The sequence below is a fragment of the Ambystoma mexicanum genome, chromosome 5q (assembly GCF_040938575.1).
Source record: "Ambystoma mexicanum isolate Mex_15411 chromosome 5q, UKY_AmexF1_1, whole genome shotgun sequence".
In the NCBI taxonomy this organism is placed as follows: domain Eukaryota; kingdom Metazoa; phylum Chordata; class Amphibia; order Caudata; family Ambystomatidae; genus Ambystoma; species Ambystoma mexicanum.
The window spans coordinates 1,091,290,263-1,091,317,277 of record NC_090933.1 but is presented as its reverse complement, the minus strand read 5'-3'; the positions used below and the strand labels follow the sequence as shown (position 1 = coordinate 1,091,317,277).

Genomic DNA, 27,015 nt, shown 5'->3' with positions numbered 1-27,015 from the left:
TTTGCAGAAATAATTAAATCACTCCAGAATTATGCTCTACCGAACACGTTCGTGCCACTGCAATGAACACCAGAAGCCGAAGAGTCTTTTGTCAAGATAAAACAACAACTTGCTGAAGCCCCCGCATTGGGCCTGCTGCATTACAAGAATGGATTTACTCTGTACTGTCATTAAAGAAATTGGTTTGCTCTGGTGGTTCTTACCCAGATGCACGGAATTTGCCATAGACCCACAGCCTATTATAGCAAGGAATTAGATCTGGTTGCGCCAGTTATGCTGCTCTGCTTGCGATCAGTGGCCACTGCCGCTCTGGTGGTGGTGCAAAGTGGGAGTATAGTCTTAGGAACGCCTTTCAAGATGGGGGTGCCACACGCTGTGGTGTCATTATTACTGAAGACCAAGACTCAGCATGTGTCTGTTTCAAGAGCAAGCAAGTATAAGATGCTCTTATTGAACCTGGCTAATATCATTCTGACACGGTATCCAGTTCAGAATCCAGCATCATTGTTGCCTACTCCCCTGGAGGGAGAGCCACATTATATTATGCCACACAAATGTGTGTTGGTTACAGATTGTCTGGTAATGCCCCTTATGAGTGATGTACCACTGACCGATCCGGACCTCGACTACTTCGTGGATGGATCAAGTGTCAGAAAACAGGAGGGGCCGGTGGTTTCAGTGTATGAAGTTTGTGCTCCTGAGAATGTGGTGGAGAGTGGTAAATTACCTCAAGTCATGTCAGCCAAGGTAGGTGAGTTAATGCCCTGTGCAAGCTTGCCGGCTGGCGGCACATCAGTCAGTTCATATTTACACGGATTTGAGATATCCATTTGGCGTAGCCCATGACCTTGGTCGACTCTGAAAGCAGAGGGGTTCTATAACACCAACTGGCACACCTATTAAACACAGCCAATGGGTGTTAGCCCTTTTGGATTTCATAATTTTACCTGAGCAGATTGCTATTATAAAATGTGCTGCCCACGAGGCACTGGATGGTCCAATCAGTGTTGGAAATGACATAGCTGATCGAATAACCAAGTTAGCGGCTGCCTCATAGGACAGCGAGTTGTGTGTATTTACTGGTTCAAATGGTGCTGGAAGAGACTCCATATAAAACATTGAAAGAAATTGCATATATACAGGAAAGTGCACCACCTGATGCAAAAGGCAATTGGACTAGGAAAGGTTGCTGGTTGCATAAAGATGCTCTGTGGCGAGCTGAACAGGGTCGGTCAGTGGCTTCAAAATTTTAGTATCTCATCTGATTACACTATATCATAGATCGGCCCATATAGGCAGGGATGGAATGGCAATGTTGGTGGGACGGGGATGGAATGGCAATGTTGGTGGGACAGTCAGTTATGCACCAGAATTCACCACGATGGCCCAAGATTATTGTCAGCCGTGTGGGATTGTTTTGCAGAATAACGTGGGGAAAAGTGTGCCGGTCAGAGAAGGGGCACATCCTCCCCCTTATGGTCCTTTTGTGGGATTTCTGCTAGTGATAGTGGATGTGTTTTCTGGGTGGGTTGAAACCTACTCCTGTAGAAAAGCTGACACTGTGACGGTTGCAAAAATATTGATATGAGAATTTGTGCCTAGATTTTGGAATACCTGTGTACATAAATAGTGACCAGGGAACAGATTTTGTAAATGATATCGTCAAAGCCTTGCTATCCACATTGAAATTTCACGATCATTTACATTGCCTTCATCATCCCCAGTCAGCAGGGGCAGTGGAGATACAGAATGGGGGTTTAAAAAATAAATTGGCTAAACTGTACCAGGAGACCAGGATGAAGTAGCCAGAAGCCCTTCCAGGTTCTGTTTAGGATGAGAAGTACTACTTTTACGAAAACTGGTTTGAGCCTGTATAAAATCCTTTATGGAAGACCTATGAGGTTGCCTGTTGACACACCAGGGAAAACTGTGCCTGATGACTTGCAATTGTCTGATGATCGACTGTTGGAATATGTCAAGACAATAATGTCTTCTGTGAGTCTCAGTCATAAATAGGTTCGATCCGCTCTGCCACAGGAACCAGACTCTCTAGTGACAGTGTACTGATAAAGGTCCACTAGAGAAAGACAGCACTGGCCCCAAGATGGAAAGGGCCATTTATCGTGCTTCTCGTATCAAACTCTGCAGTAAAGGTTCAGGGGCACACAACATGGGTTCATGTGAGTCCCTGCAAAAGGGCAGTAAACCCTGCGTTGTAGGTTTTATCGCTCTGCTGATATGCTTATCTGTGCTAACTTTTGCTAATGTGGTTAGAGGAGAATCTGACTCAATTGTGCAAATCATATTAGCTATGAAAAACGTAACTAATTGCTGTGGTATAAGAAATTATGGATAGTACACTAATAAGGGGGACCCTGTGATTTAAACAGAGCCTGAGAATGTGGGTGGATCATCGGATGGGGTTTATACCATGACCATCTGAATGCCCAGTGGGGGTAATACCATCTCCCTGTGGATAAGTGATGAAGACTATCAGAAGGTATTGAACTCAGAATTGGAAGAACCCACAGCGAGACCCCAACCTAACCTTAGAGAAACAAGTGCAACTTCTAGTATAACTACTAAACAAACTGTGCTGTATCCGGACCCCTCACTTGTATCTAATGTATTGCTATCAATCTTTTCTTTATACCAGGACAAGAAATAAAATGATCTCCACGTTGATCTATTGGTATAGAAAGTGGACCGGGACCATAGTGGTGACAATGTTGTAAAGTTCCAGGTTCAACGCTACCAGTTGCACAAGTAACAAGGGGACGTTAAGAGTGAAGAGGAGGGTGAGATCGGGGTTGGGGACGTCATTGAACGCAACGCTGCTTGCATAAAGGGGCACAGAAGAAGGCACAGCGAGAGAGGTCCCATGGTGGAACGCTGTAAAGGGTGGGTGATCTGGGCCTAGTAAGGGGTAGTTGTATAGCCTTGGCACTGGGTGGGGGTGCAAGGATCTTAGGGGGTAAAGTGATAAGGGAGCTTTTGAGTAATATGTCAACAGTAGAGAAGCCATTTTCTTGTAGGCTCTTGTTAGGAAAGCATTCCTCACAGATAACTCACAATTAAAATGAACTGCAGGCTTTGTGTGACAAGCAGTATGTATTTCTTGAATATTCAGCAGAAACAGTGTGCAGAAAGGTTGCACAGCTGGATTTTCCCAGGAGAATGCACCCCAGCAAAATCACTTGAAGAGATACATTCGGGGCCAATGAGCCTGGGTGCATAAAAATTAAATACAGTTAATTAAACTCCAGCCACGGTTGGTATAGTTTTTTACACTACACTTTGCAGCAAGGTGTAATAAGGGAGCTGGGGAGCCAGAGCATTGGGGTGGGTTTATGGGGGGTGGTGACAGAGAGCCAATCAGTGGAGAGAGGTTTCGGTGTCCCTAGAATGCAACATTGTACAGTGTCCTCGCTGATGTCCACAGGGCACATCATTGGTCAGACTTGGAGTGAATGACTTGCCCCTTGCCATCTCAAACCATTCTGTATATTGGACATTGCCAACCAATGGCAAACAAGTGTTTTTGACTGATCAGCACAATCACGTATTTGAGGGGCGGTGTGGGAAGGTCTGTGGCTTCACGAGGATGTTAATTTGATTTTGGCCACAGAAACGTTCCACCCAATCAGGGTCACATAAAGGGGTAGTTCGGTCAGAAATGTTATCAATCTGGCATGTATTTTAGAGCATACATCGATTGTTCTTAAAATAATTCCAGTGCAACTTTCCCAAGTTTTTCTCACTTTAACACATGTGAAAACAATGGGTCGGGTACCACCATCTTGTGCTAATCTTATCTGTTAATCCTTGGCCTTAAATTCGAGTGCCTGTTACGCTCACCTGATCTCTGCAGTGACGTTGGGGCACGGTTGGAGCCCTCCATGCACTTGGCTCCCCTGGATCCGGGTTTACCCTAGCTGCTGTAGTGTGGACTGCTCTGATCGCTGGCAATGCCCTTGGGAGAAGGCAAGAGGCAGTGAAAATGCTGCGGCTGAATTGCGATCCCCCTCGAGCCCCTCTTGCCAGAATGAGAGGAGCATGCGTTTTCCCATAAACTCTCACCTGTTGTTTTGTGAAGATGAGCTCTCCGTCCTGCTTCTCTTCAGCAGAGGTGCAGTAGATAGACCTAGTTGCTTCACTGGTCCGTATACGTGATGTAATAGAATGTCTTTCCTTTTCCCAATAGGTGTGAAGATGGCCACGCTGTGTCGCTGTGTTGGAAGTGAGTTCACACGGTGCCAGAAGGGGAATGGAGTGGCCCCACTAGAAGGTAAGTAGGGTTTCAAGGTGGTATGCAAAGCTTAGGTATTGCATGGCCAAGCGTTAAATGTTTATGCAGTTTCTAACCTTGTGCGTTCCTTTTCTCTTGCAGGGTTAGCCTGGCGTCGGAAGATGGAGAGCAGTGATCTGAGAACCTGTCAGCGGCTGATGGATGGAAGATCCGTGAGGATGCTGGACAAGAAGAAGACTCCCAGCGTAGGTACGCTCGGACAGGTGAGGATGAGACGAGCTGCAGGTGATGGATTTGCAGAGACAGGTAAGATGCAAGCTGTATATGCTGAGTTGAAGATAGCTGTGCTTCGAGTGATGGTGTGCCTGCTTCAGGTAAGATGCGCGTCGCAGAAGTAGAGTTGAAGTAGCTGCGCTATGAGCAATGGTATGGCTGGATTCAGGTAAGATGCGCGTCGAGTTGAAGTAGCTGCGCTGTGAGCGATGGTATGGCTGGATTCAGATAAGATGTGTGCTGAAGATGCAAAGCTGGAATCAGGTAGGTGCGCGCTGAAGTTGATGTCCAGGACCTGATGAGATGCGCGCTGAGCTGGAAACAGGTAAGCGCTTCAGAAGGCGGTTATCGTTACGCTGCACACAGCAGACTAATGCGAAGCCTCTACATGTGGGTGGGGCTGGCTTAAATAGCCTGGCCTCAGCCACTCCCCTTTAGCTCTGCCTTGTGGCCCCACCTCACCACTCCCATAAACTGCTGCATGTGCCTTCCAATGCTTTCCAATGGCCACGCCCGGCCTGGGTGCACGTGCTTTGGAAAAAAAATAACAAAATTCACAGTTGCACACCTATGTTAATTGGATATTAAATAAGAGTAATGGAATTAGTGAGGTGCAGAGGAGAGTAATGCAACACTGGCACTGGGCTGCGATGAACAAAGTACAGGAAATGGAAAGTGTCCACGGTGTGGGGATCACTCACGTCCCCTGCACACTCGGGAGATTGTATGATAACAAACAATTAATAAATGGAATTCAATTCAAGTTATAAAGTTGTATCTTGACCAGACTTGTTTATGAATAATCTTAATTCAACATGAGTTGGTGTTTGAAACAAAAGTTTTTTTAATTTAACTCAAAAGAGTGGAGCAAAAAAATGTTCCAACTATAGGCACAGAGTTACAATATTACACTCATATTGACACACTGTATTCAGAAGTGATTATTATTATTAAAAACTCAACGCGTTTCAAATACAATTTCCTTCATCAGGAGTGGTTATTTATGCATACATTCAATACATTCTGTAATTCAGATTTCTATTCTCTGTATGGTGCAAAATAAATAGTAGTCACTTAAATTACATTTATGAAGATGGTGCACTTGTAGATCTTCAATTGGATGAGGGGGGCAATGACTTGCCTCACTGTGATTCTGCCTGTGTCTAGGCTGGATACTGATCCTTTTTCTTAACTGTAATAATTACCTGTAGATGTCCAAAAGTATATATGAGTAACTATACTCGAAATGTACCCCCAATTTTTTTTTCTCTCTCTACCGGTTTATGCTACGTGATAATGAGAGGCCTACCTTTGAGAGGGAAGTTAATTCCAGGGTATACAGTAGAATAGCTGTAAAATCGTCAGTGTGTGCTCTTTCCTGGGCCAGATTCTCTGATCTCCAAAACGGTAGTTTTAACACCTTGCCTTTATACTGAAAAATAAATAAGGTCTGTTTCAGTACGAAGTAATGTGTAATAGGGGCTCAAAAAAATTCTGAATTGAACAAAACACAAGCGCTTACCTGCCTGCGTGGAAGCTTTATCGTGTCTGTTTAGTGTCTCTGGGTCTCTGGTTCCAGTGCCCAGGGTAGTATGTTAGCATCGGACATTTAACAGAATCTTCCTAGAGTCACTCACACTGTGGTCCACATGGAAAGTAGCAGACTCTATGGGTACAAAGTAAAGTACAGAAGAATTCTAATTTTACTTCTGTGTGAGATGCCTGTGAGAAGGCATACACAGTTCTATGTTCTGATATTGCATAGAGTATCCAGTATCGTTAACCTACGGCATGGCAACATGCCTATGGTTATAAAAATGAACGCAGGCATTGTTTGTTTGTTTTATTATTATTATAATTGGAAGTAACATATCACGAGAGTGCCATTCACTAGTCCCTACATAGAGGACGGTCAACCAATGGGTCATGCAGTAGTGCATCGTGGTGCATACTAAATTTGGTTTAAAGTGATGGTGAGTCTAAGCTTAAAACAAATTAAGCATAAGCGAGATATCTGGTCACAAATAGAGAGACATAAGGCCTCATTACACGGTAGGCGGTAGGGGATTACCGGTACCGGTAAGGGCACCGGTGCCGGTAATCCCCTACCGCCCTACTACGAGTTCCCTTTGCGGGTCCTCCCTTAACGCCTGGTTTTTCCAGGTGTTAGGGACAGGACCCGCAAAGGGACTTTAGAGCTAATAACGCTTCCGCAATGGGGGCTCAAATGGGAATGGGGAAGGGCCCTGGTGAATGGGGAATTACCGGTCCCACCGACCTTGGAATGGACCGGTAATTGCTCCATTCACCAGGGCGGAGTCGGTAAGGTTTTGGAAGCAGCCATGGTGCTATTAGCGCCATGGTTACCTCCTGCCATGTAATGAGGCCCATAGTGCCTGTGTTAGTTGTTAAATGAAAATTGCCACCCTGTGATCACCCGTTTCTAAAAGTTACCCTAATATCAACTGTTAGACAAAATGCGTTTTGTATAGAAGTAGCTGTAGTACGAAATGGTACTAGCTGGGCTTACAGCTAAGTAGTGCAAAACCTGTGACATTATCAAGAAATGTGAGCCAGAAGTCTGCCCAATACACGTAACCTCGTGAACAGCAGACCAAGGCTAGTTGATGTGAAACTTACTTTTGTTATGCCGCTGTCCTGATTCAAGTGAATGTATCTCTACAGTATGATGCAGTTGCTTTAAGGAAACGTAAGAGATGTCTATCCAATGACGTCTCGTTACGTGAGCATGATGACGCCAGATGCAAACATCTGACGTCATCGCGCATCACGTCATATAATGTAATTCATCTTGCACGTAATCATGCAAAATAAAGAGACACTTATGATGCTGTGTCTGTTACTGTTTAGTCTCTGATAGGTAAGTTTTCAGTAATTCCAAGTAATGGAGTAATCACGTCATATATTAAAATTCTTCTTGCACGTGATCATGCAAAATTAAAGAGACTTCTGATGCTGTGACTGTTACTTTTTAGTCTATGATGGGTGAGTCTCCAGTAATGGAGTAATATAATAACGGAATGAAGAGTAATCCACCGTATTCCAATGGGGAAAGAAACGTCAAGCTCATTATATGCGATTGTCTAACGTGTAGATAAGGTCTGAGTTGTAAAAAAAAATTGGGGTCCTCAAGTACTTTTAGAGTATTAATTCTTAAGTCAATGGGGCACCTATGCTCACAATCTATTGTTTGAATATAAAGGTGTAAGTTAGACCAATCATTTTATAGTGCAAATAACAAATGCGTTTAAGAAAAAGAGTGCGAAACAAGAGTACAAAAGGCTGAAATGACATTTGTCTGTGCCGAATGTTATACCTCCTCTGGAATGCTATAGACAATCTCAGATGTTATATAATCTGTTCATTAAATACCTTTAGTTATCATAAGGACCAAAGGGTCAGAAAAGATACACTTAGAGTTATTACCCAGTATCAGGTGTCAGGTGTGTGTTGGCTACAGAGAAATGTTATCCACATTCATAAGATGTTTGTACATATTGCTAAGGTGATGCCTAGAATGGTAATATGCATGATTCGAGCATGGTAATTTTGAGGGTTATAGTTAGAATTAGAGTTCGTCAAATTACCCAGTCTCTCCCAGGTAGGGAGTCCTAAGGGCCAAGGAAGGTAGTTCAATTTGATTTAGAGAAAAGCACCTAAGTGGAAATCTTCGTTCATTCCATGGGGACTCATGCAATCTAATTTGTCAATTCAATAGAGTTCTCGTTGGTCTAGTCTTCTGGCATGGTTCCCGCCCCTTGGGGCTCATGGGACTTTTTCTAGAATTTGGAAGCGAAGTTGAGCCACTGAGTGTTTATTCTCTGTGAAATGTCTAGCCACTGGGGAACGTAGGTTGTGGGTTCTGATGTTACTTTTATGTTTGTTGAGTCTTTCTTTCATTTTCCTCAGAGTTTGACCTACATAATAAATTCTGCAAGGGCAGTTCAGTGCATACACAACAGATTTGGTGTCACAAGTAGTATATTGTTTCAATTTGATTTTTGCGCCTGTACGTGGATGCCTTACATAGTCACCTTTGGTAATGTTATTACAATTTGAACAGTGTAGACAAGCAAATGTTCTTAGTTTCTTTGTTCGTAGTGTTGCCTGTCGTGGTTCTTGAATACGTTTAGCTTTTACCAATTGGTCTCTGAAATTCCGGCCTCGTTTATAGGCTGTCAGAGGGGGGTTCTGGAAAAAGTTTGTGAAGTTGTGGATCCAATTGGATGATCCTACAGTTTTTCCGTATTAATCTATTAATTTGGTGGCTCTGGCTTGAGTATTTGAGGGTGAATAGAAAAGGTATTTCTTTAGGTTCTGGCAATTTGTTCAATAGGTCAGTTCGTGTTTTTAGAGCGGCTCTGTCTCTGGCTGTGGTAATAATTTCTTCTGGGTAACCTCGTTTAGAGTATTTTTCAGCCAATTTATCCATCTCCATTGTTAGAGTAGATTCAACTGAAGTGATTCTTTTGGCTCAGAGAAGTTGACTGTATGGTAGATTATTGCATAGGTGCCTGGGATGGTAACTCTGATAGTGTAGGGTGTTGTTCACATCTGTTGGTTTTGAAAATAAGTTTGTTAGAATCATGTTTCCCTTAATTTCTGCTTCTACATCTAGAAAATGGATTCTTGGATTTCCTGTTTTGGACACAAAGTGTGCAGAGCACACTTTCTTATGAGCCTGGCGCCAAAGGCTTTGGAGGATGAAAGTGATGGCCCTTGGTTAGTGGCCATGACAGCGCCCTTGCGGCACTAATTGAGATCACCCACCCCTAATGCTGACATCACTAGACGTGCACGCCCCATTTCACAAGGTCAATGCACGTCTCATGTCAACGTCCTCTGTGTGCAGTCTATTGACTTGTCTCCATGGAAATGCCAAGACACCTTGTTCCTCGACAAGTGTAAACAAACCCTTTCTGATCACACAGCTTTGGAGTTTCTTTTTTAATTGTTATTTATACATATAAAAAACTAGCCAGAGTGCTCACAGGTCACTCATTGGGTAATGTGATCTCTGTCTATGGGCTAAAGGAGTTGGTTTAAACAATGTCAGATAATCCTTTTCAGTGACTTGTTCAGTGCAATATGTCAGATGATTTAATGTGTTTTGATGCCATTAGGTCAAATACCATGTTTTGTGATTAAACAGTAAGCACCCTTTTGGGGGCTTCATCGAGTGGCAACAGTGCTGGAGCCCAGTCCTAAGGCCTTCACAAATTATTATTTTAAAAACATGAAAAATTCTACATCTTTTTGGTCACAGAATGTTGGCAAGTATGCAGTCGCTGCCCATAAATATCACATGTGACCGGCAGGGTGGTCACTGAGATTCTCATCCTCTTATTTGTCCCAAAAAGATACCTTCAGTTTTTTTGCTCTCCCTCAAATAAAAGCAATTTTCATTTTCTACTGCTCTCTCAACGAAAGCCTATTTTATTTTTTCACTCTCCCTCAGTAAATCCTCTTTTACTGTTCTATAGATCCCACAAGCAAAGCCTATTTTAATATGCAATGTCCATGTTTACTGCTTCAGTAACCTCCTGCCTCTTACTGGGTTCACACGACTGATCTTGAATTTGAAATACACGTGCCCTATTTATACTATTTCAGTGCAAACTTTCTGAAGTTTCTTTGCTGAATCCTGCACAAAGTTTGTTTTGTAAAAGTTTGATTCAACCAAAACGGTCAGTTTTTGCATGTCTTTCATTTCTGTGTTTTTAGTACTGTACTGTATTTTATAAGTTCACTGATCATAAAAGAGCTGACTGTCAGTTTCACCAGACTTGAGCATTTTTTAAGGTGATGTTTTCCTTTCCAGATCGCAGTGAATCAGCTCGCCTTCTGCTCAGTATCAAATCAGATGCAAGTGTGCGGGATGCATCAGGCTCATTTTGTCTGACAATGCTAATAGTAACTATGCCACCAATTGTAAGTGAAATTATTTTTGGGGGATATTGTTTATACATTCCAGAATGAGAACACATTTGACTTTTCTCTAGGTATAGTAATCAAAATGCTTACCGAAATGATGTGCACAAAGTGTGCATGAGTAATTGATTTTTGTTAATTTCCATGTACAGTTGAACATTATATGTATCTACTTTTTACTATATTAGAACAACTTTAAGTTGCTTAAGTATTCACAGTTCCACATGACAAATGAAGAACTGAGAAAGAAATAGGGAGGATATTTGTATAATGAAATCTAACTCAGAGGTAACATTAAAAACACAATGTGGTAGAATATCAAAATGTTATTGCAAAATAAAAAAGAGACATAAAAATACCAACTCAAGTTGATATCTTTCCCTAAATTAAAAACAAATTCCCCTAAGATCTTTAAGTACGACAACCAATTGTCAACCATTTATCGACTTTTCCCTTTCTTTCATACTTGTTGAGATGTTTTCCCAGATGTGTTCCCATTTTTAGACTATGAGCAACTACCTTTTCTTTGGTTAGCTGCATCATTTGATTTTCTAAGTGTATCATCTAAACCTACTAAATCCTTAAATGGACGTACACTAGCATATATAACATTTGCCATGAAACTTGGCAACACTCCACAATCAAATAACAATAATTTGCTGTTCTAATTATACAACATTTGCTTGCATCTATTAATACCAATTTCATGTTTACGTTTATTTCTTTCAAAAATCTAATCTCTTCCATTGCAATTTTTATACAATATTTCTGGAACATTGTGCTGCACAATGTCTCAAATATGCTATTTGGCCCCATTATTTTCACAATTATCATAGGACGGGGAATGGGATGGCGCAACTACCTTCACCACCGCAATCGGTACAATTTAGGCTGGGCATTTACTCGCTATATGTTTGACAGTTAACCTCACAAGCAGCCACTGGTTAACTCTCTGGGTGGGGGTGGGCACCTTTTTGACAAATATTAGTTCATCCCTCCTTGTCTCAAGATAATTTGGCCTCCAAATTAGTAAGCATCAACACTTGTGCCAGCCGGACACCTCATAACCGGATCCTCTGGCAGTAGATTAGAAGATTCCAAGTGAAGGGAAGATTGTGTCCAGTCGTTTTCAACACAAATGCTTCATTTTAGGTTCAGCTGAATGTTGAATGTGCCTGGGGGGTGGGGCATTTCTTAATATCTTGCAAAAAAATGAAAAAACAAAGTTGCCAAAAGTAGTGCACTGCCTCTCTTGTAGCTGGTGCTAGGGAAAGGGAATTATGGCAAAATCCCCAAACCTTTGTAAAAAACACACGCGGATGGGGAATTGTAGCACTACAAAAAACTCCCCAAGACAGCGTGTCAGACACAGTCCCTTGCACACATGACCATACTAAATTATAGTGAAAAAAATAGTCTTTATTTTAGTTTTAAAAAGACACATAACCAACACAACATGCAAAATAGCATTATCAGGGTGGACACAAAATTAGTGACCTCTCCCCATGGCATACAGGTCTAAGAAAACACTCACCCCCTTAGGGTGGAAGTTCGCCACGCGTTCCGCTTGTTTCACCAAGCTTCCTCAGGCAGATTAACATCCACATTCGTGAAAAAAAACAATTTAAACTAAAAACAGGAACAAACACGGCTCGAGCGTTAGGCTCCTCCCCTTCCTCCTGTTAGTTCAAATCCTGTGATCACCTTGGGTCTAAGTCCCAACAGTGTAAATAAAGCCGCCATGATGGACTGGATAAATCGCCCAAAATGTGAATAGTGCTGTATATGAAAATTATTTCATTCAGCAGTCAAATACGTAAATGACTTCGATGTGAGGCAAGGAAATTCACCCAAAGCTCCAAAAAGTCGCGCCTGCAATTCCCAATTAAAAACACATTTTGTTGCAACATGTGCAATTAGTAGATGATGTTCGGCTAGCACTTTACCTATTGTTCATTTATGGAGTATGTTTTTATCAATGCACTGGCACTTTTCGATATGAACCATGCTGTTTCCAATTGCTATTTGATGACTGTGGCTTTGTTTCTCATCAAAGGGTTTAAGCATTTCAGTATTTTAATAAGATTATGCTGCCTCTAATCTGATGTATATGCTGCCGCCTATCATTAGGTATTTTTTGACACTATACCTTTAATAGGCTCACTTGTAATGTACATTGCACTTGCACTTTAGACACATTTTTGCATTTGCACTTTGATAAAAGATGTAGATAAACTACCTAGTGGCACCAAGATAACCTATGGGAATACTTAGGAGCACAGAATTGTGCGTCATCTGAAACTGTCAGAAATGGTCGTGCTGCACCCACATCTGTGGCCTCTTTAACACTCCTATCCTTGGGGCGTAATGGTTTGATGTTTATCAAGTTAGACAAACATAAACCATGCTAAAATATAGCGCATTAGCGCCGAACATCATTTACTAATTTCACATGTTGCAACAAAATGTGTTTTTAATTGGGAATTGCAAGCGCAACTTTTTAGAGCTTTGGGTGAATTTCCTTGCCTCACATCGAAGTCATTTACGTATTTGACTGCTGAATGAAATATTTTTCATATACAGCACTATTCGCATTTTGGGCGATTTAGCCAGTCCATCATGGCGGCTTTATTTACACTGTTGGGACTAAGACCCAAGGTGATCACATGATTTGAACTAACAGGAGGAAGGGGAGGAGCCTAACGCTGGAGCCACGTTTGTTCCCGTTTTTCATTTAAATTGGTGTTTTTCACGAATGTGGATGTTAATCAGCCTGAGGAAGCTTGGTGAAACAAGCAGAACGCGTGGCGATCTTCCACCCTAAGGGGGTGAGTGTTTTTTTAGACCTGTATACCATGGGGAGAGGTTACTCATTTTGTGTCCACCCTGATAATGCTGTTCTGCATGTCTTGTTGGTTATGTGTCTTTTTTAAACTAAAATAAAGACTATTTTTTTCACTAGAATTTGGTATGGTCATGTGTGCAAGGGACTGTGTCTGACAGGCTGTCTTGGGGAATTCCCCATCCGCGTGTGTTTTTTACAAATATATATATATATATATATATATACATATATATATATATATATATATATATATATATTACATGGCCACGCTAGTGGCCATGTAGTTATGGTTAAGTTGCTGTTTCCATAGGAAGAGCACTTTCTGGGCGGCTTTTAACTCCGCTCCCCCTGGAAGAATCCTCACCAAACTTTGCAAGAAAAGTATATGGACCACTCTGAATTTTTTTTGTAAAGTTTGGTGAGAAATCGTCCAGGGGGAGTGGAGTTATAAGGGGGTCCCAAAACGTCTTTTTTCCCCAAAGGCCTTACTTACAAGACTGTAGGCCCTGGCCACAACCACCGCCACATGTGCCACCCATGCACACACCCGTAGTGTTGCATTTTGATTGGCAAGTTGTGGGGAGTGCGTGCAGTCTTGGGTGCATGGCCAAAGGCCATGCAATTAAGAACAAAGTGGTAAGTACTAGACTTGGAAGACACTGCTGCACACCCATCCCATGTAAGATCTACAGACATACACCTAGGAGGGAAGCCTCTGGGCAGAGGTACTGAAGGATAACACATCTATAGAATAACCCCCACTACCACACATCACCGAGGTGGTTGTGGGGGGACCCTGCAGTTTTGGGTGCATGGTTAAAGCCCATGCATGCAAGACTGAAGTCATAAGCAATGCAGTTACAAGTTAATATGGGTGTGGTGGATTGTGGTCATTGTTTTGATGCCCTAGTTTCTTCACTTCATGGCTGCAGACGATGGTCCGAAAAGTACATTTATAAGCACCTAATTTACAAGGACCATGTTTTACATAGGCAGCGATGGTTGTGGATAGGAACTGTACTCCTTGAAACTTGGTTGTAAGGCGTAGGTGGTAGGTTACTCACCGCAGACGAAAGGCCATCTTACAGGCACTGCAGTATATTACAACCATAGATTAGTCGAGTAGATTCCCATGTGTAGAAAATGCCTGCCAATATACTTACTCCTTACTTTGTTCAGAATCCATAAACTTTTTTTAAATTGGTTTTCGTGCTTGGCGGAAGTATCACTTTTTCCATTTCTGTGATGAAAGAAAAAGGTGTGTTAATGTTTGCAGTTTTTCCACATTTACCACATTGAATAATAGACAGTTAACTTTTTTTTAGACCCTCATATTTAGTTTACAAACCAGTGTACTGTGCATTGCGCTCAGTTTCTGTGTTTGCTTTTCTAATCCTTGGGTCTGGGGAAAAAAAATCCTTGTTGGATTAAAAAAACCTTCATTTCTTATGCAACTAAGTACTTCATTTTTTCCTTTCAGTGTTTTCTTCATTTTTCTGATCAATGTTATGTTTGTTGCCTTCCTGCCCATCTTTAACAACAGTTAGATACCTGTAGGCGTATTCTAACTGTGCATTTGTTCCTACAGATTTTTGATACTCATTCATTTGTGTCGTTGACATATCCTGTTTCCTGTATCTTTCCCATCAATGTTTTCTTTGTTGCCTTCCTGACGATTTTTAACAACAGTTAGATACGTATAGGCATATTCTGCCCGTGCATTTGTTTCCAACGATTTCTGATAATCATTTATTTGTGTCATTCTTCCATCCTGTTGGGTAGTTAGATGCCTGTGGGCGTATTCTAACTGTTTGTAGTTTTTCACTTACTTTGTTGACAATTTTGAAGTACACATTATTTCGTAAATTTTGGCTTCAAGAACATTAAATACGCATTTGTTAGGTTAGCTGGCAACCTCTGCTTTAGAGTAATGGTCCTATCATTACATTCAAACCATCCAGAATTCTTTTTAATGTATGCAGTGTAGTGACCTGCATTGGTTGTAGCTCCTGCATGGTAGATTATTCCTACTTTTGTAAAGGTTTTCTTTCCAAGTGACACTTGACCGTGTGTAAATCCAGTTAGTTTGCAGTTGTTGTTGGTGTCATCTGCATTATAACGTAGAAGCATAAGTATTATGTAGGCACTACGTGATTGTATCAGTAAGGTAGAGCGATCGTCTGAATTGCAAATACTACATAATCTGCCATGGTTTGCATTTTGTACAAGTTGCTGAAATGGAATGCTCTCACAATTTGGTATGGAAATATATACAAATCGCTCATTTGAGATTTTCTCCTGTATCACTTTGTTTCCACATGTACAAAATTTGGAAGATTTCATTTACAGGTATGCTTTTGTTTTCCAAAACTAATAGTATGTACATTAGAAATTCTTGTGGATCTTCTTGTGAGTTTATAATGAATCTCACCATTCCAGCACAGTCGTCCAATTGTTGCCTTACTCAATGAACACTGTATGTGTTGTCAGGATTGCTTGTTGCATTTCTATGCAGCACTAACATTTGCAAACACAATTGGTCTGTGCAGGTAAATATTGTTAACAATTGGTGGCAATTGAAATAGAATATTCATTGCTACATTTGCATAGCAACTTACCCCACTTTCATTTGTAAATTTGAATGGGCCAGCAAGTTCTGTATCTGAGTGCATTTTTTGGTTTTCCTGTTGCTTCTTTGCCGACGTGCCTGGTTTACATTCCCTAATAGGTTCTTCTATGTTTGCGGCAATTGATGAAACTTTAGCTTCTTTTCTATTTTTTGCGGAATTTCCTGTTGCATTCTGTTGCATTTCTGTTTCATTTACTTTTCTTTTACCACGTTTCACTTTATCTGGAACAGGGTATTGTTTCAGATGAGGGGTGTACAGTGAACGCAATCTATTGTAGTCTAGAATGCAAGGAATATCAGCTTTGACTTTACTTGAATCAAAGTTTATTAGCAATAGACCGTCAAGTGTACGTAAGCGTGATAATGCTAAGTAGCTCATGCATTCCTTAAACACTGTCTTTCCTATATCTATCAATGCTTTCTCTAGGGTAAGACCTTGGGATTTATGAATGGTAACTGCATATGCAAGAGTTAGAGAAAATTGCTCTCTACGTACATACATGTCTTTGAAGAGAAGAAATCGAGCATTGAGCGCCCTATCCTTTTCACTTCTGAAACTTTATCAAAGCAAATATTTACAAACTGAATGCTGCTATCACGTGGGTATGATTGAAAGCCAACAACTGTGCCCAGTGCTCCATTAACTAGCCCTTGCTCTACGTCAAGGTTACGTTTAAGCATTACTATACAATTTAATGATAATTTCAATCCTTTTTGCAACCCAGCTGTGTTGGAGATTCAATTTTCGAAACTATTTATGGGGTAATTCATAGAATTTAGCGCACAAGTGCGAATCTCTGCGCCAGCCGCGTGCGCTAAAATCCATTTCCGCGCACAGCGTATTCATGGATTTTAGCTACCAAAACCAGCCGTGGCGCAGCGACCCTGAAGCAGCCCCAGTTACGCCCCCATGAACGCCTCTCGTGCAGGGAAATGCCATCAAAATCCCCAATCCAGAGCAAAGGACTGTGCTAACCCTGTACCAGCACGGCAAGCGGGGAACGTGTATTACTGGGGTTTGCGGGAAGTTTCACACGCGATAGGCCCTGTGCGAGTGGGGTACGTGTATTACTGGGGTTCGCGGGAAGTTTCACACACGATTGGCCCTGTGTGAGTGGGGTACATGTATTACTGGGGTTTGCGGGAAGTTTTACACGCGAAAGGGCCCTGTGTGAGTGGGATACGTGTATTACTGGGGTTCACGGGAAGTTTTACACGCGAAAGGGCCCTGTGCGAGTGGGGTACGTGTATTACTGGGGTTCACGGGAAGTTTTACACGCGAAAGGGCCCTGTGCGAGTGGGGTACGTGTTTTACTGGGGTTCGCGGGTAGTTTCACACGCAATTGGCCCTGTGCGAGTGGGGTACGTGTATTACTGGGGTTCGCGGGAAGTTTTACACTCGAAAGGGCCCTGTGCGAGTGGGGTACGTGTATTACTGGGGTTCGCAGGTAGTTTTACACACGAAAGGGCCCTGTGCGAGTGGGGTACGTGTATTACTGGGGTTCGCTGGTAGTTTAACACGCGATTGGCCCTGTGCGAGTGGGGTACGTGTATTACTGGGGTTCGCTGGAAGTTTTACACGCGATTGGCCCTGTGCGAGTGGGGTAGCACTCACCTTCTGCCTTGTGTGTAGAAGAACGCGTAGCCAACACCCACCCGCTGTGAAGTAATAGCGTGTGAACCCTAACGGCTGGAAAACACACGCCCGCACCCCACGAAAAGCACATACAGAGCAATGGAAAGCCACGTGGGATCTTCAACCCGTGCCAGGGCAACGCATGTGCGCGATACGTTACAGACATGCTTACGCGCTAAGGGCCTTTGGTCCAATGAAATCGCGTACGTGTGCTGACGCGCTTACGCGCTAAGGGCCTTTCCTCGGATTTCACACTGACGTGCACTTTTTTCACGTGCCAATTCACTCCGTATCAAGCTGGCCACGTGTACACACATGGAAGACCACGCTCCTGCCCTGAAGGCCATTTTCCTGCCCCCCAGAGCCCCGAGCACGCTCCCACCTGCCATCTGCTGCTGCCTGCTGCCCACGTGCCCTGCTATTTGGTGCCTGCACGTCAGCCAGGATTCCAGTTGCTGTGTCCACCCCTGCTGGAACAGAGGACTCCCGACTGGGATACCATTGCTCCACAGCCCAGCCCCAGGACCCAGTTGCCCACCCACTCCTGCCTCGGGGGTCGCCATGTCGGGGCAAACACCATCTGAGACCTCTGACGACCCCCAGCCAGAGAGGCAGAGGGCCACCAGCTTCAGTGTGAAGGAAGTTGGTGTCCTGGTGGAGCATGTCCTGGGGCATTATGATGCCCTCTTCGGAACATCACGCGCCAACAAGGAAGGACGATAGAGGATCTGGGACGACGTAGTGGTTGCCACCAACGCGGAGGGGGTGGCAACCTGCGACATCAAGCACGTCAAGGAGCGGAGGGAGGACTTCAGGTCCAGGACCCTCCACAAGGCCTGGCGCCTCGCAGAGGGGGGCCGGGTCAGCATGAGTAACATCCAGATGAGGGTCCTGGAACACGTATGCCCAGCGCTCCACGGCCAGATCCTTCAGAGGAAGACCCATCTGGAGTTGAGCGGTAAGTGGGCAAGCATTGGTGTGCGAGACAGGGCATGTTGCAGTGTGCTGGTAGTCTGATACTTGCCTGTATGTGTGACATGGGCCATGTATGGATGTGTGTGTGCAGGGACATCATGGTCATGCATGTGAGACCAGTAATGTGCGAACCACATGGTTGGTGCATGAGTTCCAATGCTACATGGGGAGCTGTATGGCAAATGCACACATGAAAGCATGCCAGTGTCTGTTCTTGCACATTCTGGGGGTGTGAGGGATACGTGCTGCTGTCATGTACATGTATGGTGCACATGTGTGTGTGTGTCTGAGAAGTGTGTCTGTGACTTCGATACGACATGGATTCATGACACATGTCCGTGATGATGTGTAGATTCACTCATGCAGTGCGTTCACCATTGTATGCACTGTGTCTATCCACTGTGTCTGTGGTGTACAAGGCGTGATGCATGACCCTCCGGTGATGTGTGTGCATGGGATCAGTGTGAGCCAGGATGCATGTGAGTTTGAAGGCAACATTTTGATTAATAGAGGCCCTTGTACATGGATGCTGATGTTGATTGCAGGCGCCATGCCTGTTCATGCATGTGTGTTGCCTGCATTCACCCATGTGTTGTGGAGGGACAGGATGGAAGTGACGTTAGACACTGCCACTCATGTGTTATTGCTTCCTGTCTAGAGGAATATTGTACTGTACCCTGATGCTTGTGTTCTATGTCTCCCTCTACGCAGCGTCAAGTTAAGAAGAGGGCGGAGACGGCGCTGTGGAGCTAAGCGGCGGGGATGCCTCCACTGGGCGGCGACGCAAGGCCCAGCCACCCTCCCAGGACTTGCCATCATCCAGGAGCGAGAGGGCTGGTGCCGCATCTGCCACTACGGCTTTGGCGGAAGGGCCGGGTGAGCCCCCACAGGGGCTTGCAATGGCGGAAGACGGTACGGAGACATCCAGGTTGGTGGTCTCCAAAGAGTAGGAGGAGCCCGCTACTGAGCCGCACATGGGGCCTCGTGGGGGTAGTACCACTGGTGCAAGTGGTGCAGTCCAGGGCTAGGGTCAGGAGGCAGCACAGGTCACCGTGGAGGGGCCTGTGCATGTCCCTGTCCTTGACCCTGTGACTGCACCACCATGCACCAGCAGGGAGGACCCATCCCAGGCCCGTCCGCAGGTAGGGGAGAGTGCCATGTCATCTGCCTCTCCACTACCTGCGGACGAGGGGTCCCATGAACGTATGGGCTCCGTCCTGATTGGTGTCGCGTTGCGCACGCGTGACATTCGTGATGACGTGCGTTCTTCCTGGGCAGAGAACACACGCCATCACGAAGAGCAGCGTTGCGACGTGGCACTGTTGGGAGGGGCCCTGGTTGGTGGGTTCCTACATGTGACGTGCACTCTGGCGGACCTCTCCTCCTCTGTGTAGACTATGCGCCAGTCGTTCTCCCTGCCGTCTCCCGGCCCAGATTCCACCAGGGCCCCCTCTGGACCTGGCCTGACCAACACAGCCAGCTTGGTGGAGATCCCATCCCAGCCACAGTCGGGAGTCGGTAGTCCAGCAGGGGTGGACACCAGAACTGGAGACCAGCTGATGGAGGATGTGCAGGCATCATCGGACAGGGCACATGGACAGCAGCAGCAGCAGGAGCAGGATCTCTTTGGGAGCAATGATGGCTCGGGGCCATCGACATCAGGGGGGCAGGCAGCGGCCAGAGGGCAGGAGGACCCTGGAATGGATGTGTCTTCCGTGTGGCTGCGGTTGGGCCAGCGCATAGATGCGGAGCGGCAGCGTGCGGAAGAGGTGCGGCTCACCATGGTCAGGGCGGAGTTCTCCATGCGTCGGGAGTTGAGGCGGGCAGAGTGCCTCCAGGCGACTCGCAGGGAGTTGGAACACGCCATAAGTGCCTCCCTGCGAGACCTCGGGGCCAGGGCAGAGGCCCGCCTCCGGGACATCGACATGGAGTTCGATGAAGCCCTGGCCTGGGACACCACAGAGTGAGCCGCAGGACTTGCCCGCCGCCATTGTATATAGTTAGATAGTGTTAGGTTTCCTTTCCTTTTCTTTTTTGTTTTTGGTTGCGCTTGGACAATGCACCACGTTTTTGTATATAGTTTTTTGTTAGGTAGTATTTTTGGTAGGTTTCATTTCATCAGTTTGGCTCATAGACCCTGGATTGTTTATTTGTACATAGTTCACCATTGGATTATTCTCATTTTTTTTATTTTCACCATGGAGCAATGGATTTCACTTTCTTTTTTCCCTTGGATTTGCTTTGTTGGACTGTGACTTTGGACACCATTTCTTTTGGATTTCTTTGGATTATGATTTCTTGCTTTTTATTCTTTTACGGACATGCAGCATTTCTTTAATTATTCCCATTGTTGTGTGTTTTCTTTTAATTACATTCATGTTGTGTTTAATACATTTTTTTCTTCATACTTCGATGTGTGGTATTATCTCATTGGTTTCATGCATGTCATGATATGGGTTTTCACATTCACTTGCACCCATTGTGTGTGTGTGACGGACATGTGTTGAGTAACATACTTGCCTTTAGGGTTGTATCGTGTAATTGCCTTTTCTATGTGGTTTGGATGCAATACTTGGTTGGGTATTTGGGCTGGGGAGGCTGGCCATAAGGGCCATGATTGAGGATCGTCATGACGTGGGGGCAGGGGGACATGAGTGGGACATGAGTGGGGGCCTGCTGACAGGTGCCCTGCACTGCTGGGGGGTGAGGGTGCAGGGGGACATGAGTGGGGGCCTGCTGGCAGGTGCCTCGCACTGCTGGGGGGTGGGGGTGCAGGGGGACATGAGTGGGGACCTGCTGGCAGGTGCCCCGCACTGCTGGGGGGTAGGGGTGCAGGGGGACATGAGTGGGACATGAGTGGGGGCCTGCTGGCAGGTGCCCTGCACTGCTGGGGGGTAGGGGTGCAGGGGGACATGAGTGGGGGCCTGCTGGCAGGTGCCCTGCACTGCTAGGCGGGTGGAGGTGCAGGGGGACATGAGTGGGGGCCTGCTGGCAGGTGCCTCGCACTGCTGGGGGGTGGGGGTGCAGGGGGACATGAGTGGAACATGAGTGGGGGCCTGATGGCAGGTGCCCTGCACTGCTGGGGGGTGGGGGTGCAGGGGGACATGAGTGGGACATGAGTGGGGGACTGCTGGCAGGAGCCCTGCACTGCTGGGGGGTGGGGGTGCAGGGGGACATTAGTGGGACATGAGTGGGGGCCCTGCACTGCTGGGGTGGGGGTGCTGGGGGACATGAGTTGGTGATCAGTAGTGCAAGCTGACATGTGGCTTGGCTGGGGGGCATGCCCATGGTGGATGGGCTGCCTGCGGGACATGACCAGGGGTGCAGGTTGTCCCCTGTGGTGTGGGCTGCCTGCAGGGGCCGTGGAGGGTGTAGCGCGAACACCTGGGAGGACCCACACTGCCAATTCACATGTAGGACTCCCCGCGCACCCCCGAAATACACCTACCCTGCTCAAATCCCGTGTGAGACTTCCCGTGAATCCCAGTAATACACATACCCCACTCGCACAGGCCCTTTCGCGTGTGAAACTTCCCGCGAACCCCAGTAATACACGTACCACACTCGCACAGGGCCAATCGTGTGTGAAACTTCCCACGAACCCCAGTAATACACGTACCCCACTTGCACAAGGCCAATCGCGTGTGAAACTTCCCGCGAACCCCAGTAATACACGTACCACACTCGCACAGGCCCTTTCGCTTGTGAAACTTCCGGCGAACCCCAGTAATACACGTACCCTACTCGCACAGGGCCAATCGCGTGCAGGGGGACATTAGTGGGACATGAGTGGGGGCCTGCTGGCAGGTGCCCTGCACTGCTGGGGTGGGGGGCGCTGGGGGACATGAGTTGGTGATCAGTAGTGCAAGATGACATGTGGCTTGGCTGGGGGGCATGCCCATGGTGGATGGGCTGCCTGCGGGACATGTCCAGGGGTGCAGGTTGTCCCCTGTGGTGTGGGCTGCCTGCAGGGGCCGGGGAGGGTGTAGCGCGAACACCTGGGAGGACCCACACTGCCAATTCACATGTAGGACTCCCCGCGCACCCCCGAAATACACGTACCCTGCTCAAATCCCGTGTGAGACTTCCCGTGAACCCCAGTAATACACGTACCCCACTCGCACAGGCCCTTTCGCGTGTGAAACTTCCTGCGAACCCCAGTAATACTCTTACCACACTCGCACAGGGCCAATCGTGTGTTTCAAGGCCATACAATTGACATTTTTGTGCGCTATTTGTTCCATAACATCAGTTGCACATGCATTATCGCCATAAAGTGCATGTATATGCCGCTTTTTCAATACAGCTTGTGCTTCTTGCGATAATACACCAACTCTAATACTTTTTAAGATGTTGGCATAAGTGAGATCTGCAGATTGCCACATGTTCTCAGTTAATTCTCTGTATTAGAAATGTTGCCAAAGGTTAACATTACCTATGCTACCAACAGTTTTCCGGCAGAGTTTTAAGGTTTTAAAAATCGGTTCACCTTTTACTGGTTTCAATTGTAGAAGATCTCCAAAAACGATAATGTGTTTCCCTGCAAAGAGTTCTTCTTTATTACTTTTAAGTGCTTCTTGCAATCTGAGATGAATCAAAGCCAACATTAGATTGGAGACCATGCTCACTTCATCTATTAGTAGCATTTTCATTTGTTTCAATACTCTACATAATTCCATTGCAGCTTCTGCAGAAAGTTTGTAGTAGTCTAATTTATTTTGATGCTCTACTGGAAACAGTAGTAATTGGTGTAAAGTCACACCGCCTATGTTGGTAGCAGCTAAACCTGTGGGGGCTGTTACAACAGCTGACAGTTTGTTGTTTGTTAATTGTTGAAGGAACTTGCTGATAATTTTGATTAAGAATGTTTTCCCTGATCCAGCTTCACCACTGACATACAGCAGTATAGGTTTGTAATTTTGGCAGGTACATTCTTTATTTTCGTGTTGTACGCCATGCACAATTTGTTTTGTTACCTCTTCAAAAATGGTGCGCTGATCGTTTTCCTTGTTGTACAGTTAAGTCCTCTGTATCTTCTTGATACTGATACATGGTGTTTTCTACTTCTGCCATAGAAACTTCAGCCTCATTTGCTATTAGTGGTTGTCCTAATGGTTCTTGACTTCCTGTTACAGAAGGTTGACTACTGTCGGAAGAGTCTTTATCTAGTTGGGCCTGAATTTATTCTTCCTGTTGCTGCTCATTGTGTAACATTGTTTTGTACTACGTAAAGTTAACATCGGTGATAGTGCTTTCATTTGCTTTGAAAGCATCTTCATAGCACTCATAATTATCCAGTATGTCTTCCTCTTTTCTCCATGGTTTGAAAAGTTGTAACAGAGACATGTAATATAGTTCTTTCTGTTGAGGAGTTTTTAATGACAATTTCACATGATTAATTAAGCTCCGTTTGTTAAGTTTCACTAAGCTCCCTTCACAATCGGTCACTCTGTATCTACGTTTGCTTTCATCGGGTTTTACATTATTTTTGTATGCAAAGTTTTGAGCTATGTGGTATAGACACATGCTTTCCAGAGTGGTACTCCTGTTCGGATAATATGTGTCCAGTAAATTGTTTTTTAGAATGTCTTGGCTGTTGGGATCATTTCTGGCAATTGTTTCTATGTTCTCATATGATTTTAGCACTCTTTTTCTAGATTTTGCAGGACCAAGACTGAGCCATACTATGTTGTCTGATTTTCCATACAAAGCAGTGCCGGTTAAACGATCTGCTGCTTCATAGGCCCCACATTTTCTATGAGAGAGCATTTTTATGCATGGGCTGTACAATTTCTGTGATAATGTTTTGTCTGATGCTTGGTCATCCCAGAGGTCTTGAAGCTCTGTTTTTTCTGCTTTTGTTAAGTAGGCTGTAACATATCGTGCAACAGCAGTTGAATTGTCTGCAATGTACTGCACATCTATGTTTGCATTCCATAGTAGGACAATGATTGTATTGTAATTATTGATATATTTTGATTCTTCCCTTCTTTTTACGTAATACGTGTTTTTAGGTGATTTACCTTTAACACTGTCGAACTGAAGACATGAAGTTGTTTACTTCACCTGTTTCTGTAACTGGTCTAGGGAAACCAAAGCGGCATTTGGTGTAGTATTTATCTTTGTTTTTGTATTTACGGCGACAATATTTGCCACATTTGTGTCTTTGAAATTGTAAAATCTGCCCATGCAGCTCACTATGTGTCTGTTGTGAAGGGACTTCACATGTGACATATTTTTGGATAAACTGCAAAATAGTGCTATCACTGTCGTGCCCAAATTTCGGTGCACCTTTGATCCATAACAGCATGTAAATATGTGGTGCTCCTCTCGCTTGATATTCTTTTCTCCAAAAGAGGTGTTGCACTTCTCCAAGGGGAGGAACAGTTTTATTGCAAACAAAGTGTAGCATTGCAATGAAACAATGATGGAAATATCTTGAGACATTAACTGGATCTAGAGAACAAAGTTCTCCAGGTGTTAATATATCTATGTTGTTTTTGTTGCTCTTTGCTATGAGTAGGAACTCATGTAAATCTTCCCATGCATATTCTGTACAACTTAGCGTAACAAACCAAGTTGGTGGTCCAAGGTTTCTGATCATACAACGCACATCTCCGTGCCATCTAAACCAGTATTCCTTTGTACCACACATGTTTGCAAACAAATTTGTTATACTTGATTGTAAAACCTCATCTTTTTCTTGTACTTTTTGTATTAACTGCGTAGCTGACATATTTTTAAAGTGCGGTCCAGATTTAAGAATGTGTGCAACTCTATAACATAGTGTTGCTAATTCACTTTCATAGAGTAGGTGGAATATGTATTCCACATTTTGTTTGAATCTGGGATCTTGCGAATACATTCGTAATGACCGGTATTCTGATGCCCCAATCTGAGTGGGTCTATCATCGTATCTCCCACCTTTGCCAGTTGGAAATAGCAGTGGAAAAGCATGTGCTTCTATACTTCTTTCCCAAATACTCATTGGTGACCCTTTGGTTTGTCGCATTTGGTAATTTTCTAGTGCATCATCTATACTTTCATTGGAATGCAATGGATGAATTGTGTAATGGTCCGAAGGGTGGATACTGTAGCTGGATCCAGAAGTTCGAATTGTCCAGTTTCTGATGGCTCTTGAATTATTTCAGTTGTTTGCCTTAAACTTGCATCAATATTTATTTCCTTGTAGTACTCATGGTTGTCTTTTAGATATTGCAATGCTTGTGTAACTTTGTGTAAGTCTACTAATTGTTGCCAAATTTCTTTGTCCTTTGTTGGTACTTCATTTACCAAGATTATTAAAGAGTGCTCTATTGAGCGTTCCACTCCTAGAGTGTGCACATTTTCCGTAAAATCTAATGGCAAGTAGGGGGGGCGTGGCTAACCAGCCATGGATTAGGACGTGCGGGCGAGAGCTGCTCCTACGATCAGACACTGATAATGCACTTAATGCCTGCCAAATTACTATGAAAATAGAACTGCGTGCGTGGGAACGTATGTGCTACCAGATCTGAGAAGACCGAAGCCCGCTGTGCGCACATCAGCGAGATAGAGGACTCCGAGGTGCCTGGCTGCATGATACAGTGCGTCTAAAATGGCGGCGAACAAAGGATGAACGGCCGTAGCTGCGAAGCGGCCAAGCGGATACAAGCGTACCGCGTACATCAAAGCCCTGCCACCACGAAGATGTGCTGATCCCCTGCTCCTCTAGCGACCTGTGGGGAAGAAATTACGGAGGCAGACTGAGTTCGGCAAAATACTTGAAGCGGACAATAGCCGTGAGCGGAGCTGGCTGACGAAGCGTGTGGGCGAGGCGGCCCCCCTCGGTCACACCAGGAAACGAAATAAAAGCATCGAGGGGCCTCGGATGGGAAATCCGACGAAATGACTGGCGAGGCGGGACAAAAGATACAATATAGCAGTTGGAGGCGTGAGGAGACCCGAAGAGTGGATAAGCGGAATCCAGGCAATCATCAAGCGTGTTATGTTGTTATTACACGAAGCCGAATGCACAGTGAGGCTCTGCTCTCGGCTAAACAAATAGAATGGCTGGTGTGATAGGAAGCAAGTGACGGGCCCGGTGGGGGACTGAAGGCTCTGCAACCGGCACAAGGAAGTTTTGCAGTGGAAGCAGGCACAACAAGGGGAGACCAGCGAGCGGCAGCTCAAGTAGGTGGCCCGTGAAGGGCTGGCACACCGCGGGACGGGAAATGCTTACCTTTGTCATTGACGCGAGGGGCTCCGCCACAGGCCACAACCGGAAATCGGTTGTGGTATAGACCCGACTCGGCTGCACAGAACGTATGTGCGCCGTGCTACAGCATGTAGGGCTCATTGACCTGGTGCATTTGACCCCCAATTGAGCGCTATACTGGCCATAATTGGCAGGTCCTCATGGAAGTGTGAGGGTGCAGTGATATGTCGAATGGATTTTGGGATAGTGGCTCACTGTG

At 45.0% G+C, this 27,015-nt stretch overlaps 1 protein-coding gene and 1 long non-coding RNA gene across 2 annotated transcripts in view; one reads left to right on the top strand and one right to left on the bottom strand.

Annotated features, from left to right (window-relative positions):
- The window catches only part of LOC138498350 (transient receptor potential cation channel subfamily A member 1-like), a 1,354,892-nt gene that overhangs the window by 211,551 nt on the left and 1,116,326 nt on the right, over positions 1 to 27,015 (top strand). The window contains exon 6 of the mRNA XM_069622141.1: positions 10,365 to 10,474. Within this exon, the coding sequence (XP_069478242.1) occupies positions 10,365 to 10,474 (110 nt within the window). The remainder of the gene's footprint in view (positions 1 to 10,364; positions 10,475 to 27,015) is intronic.
- The window catches only part of LOC138498677 (uncharacterized), a 148,837-nt gene continuing 136,304 nt past the window's right edge, over positions 14,483 to 27,015 (bottom strand). Inside the window, exon 3 of the long non-coding RNA XR_011278828.1 lies at positions 14,483 to 14,559. This is a non-coding gene — a long non-coding RNA (uncharacterized lncRNA). The remainder of the gene's footprint in view (positions 14,560 to 27,015) is intronic.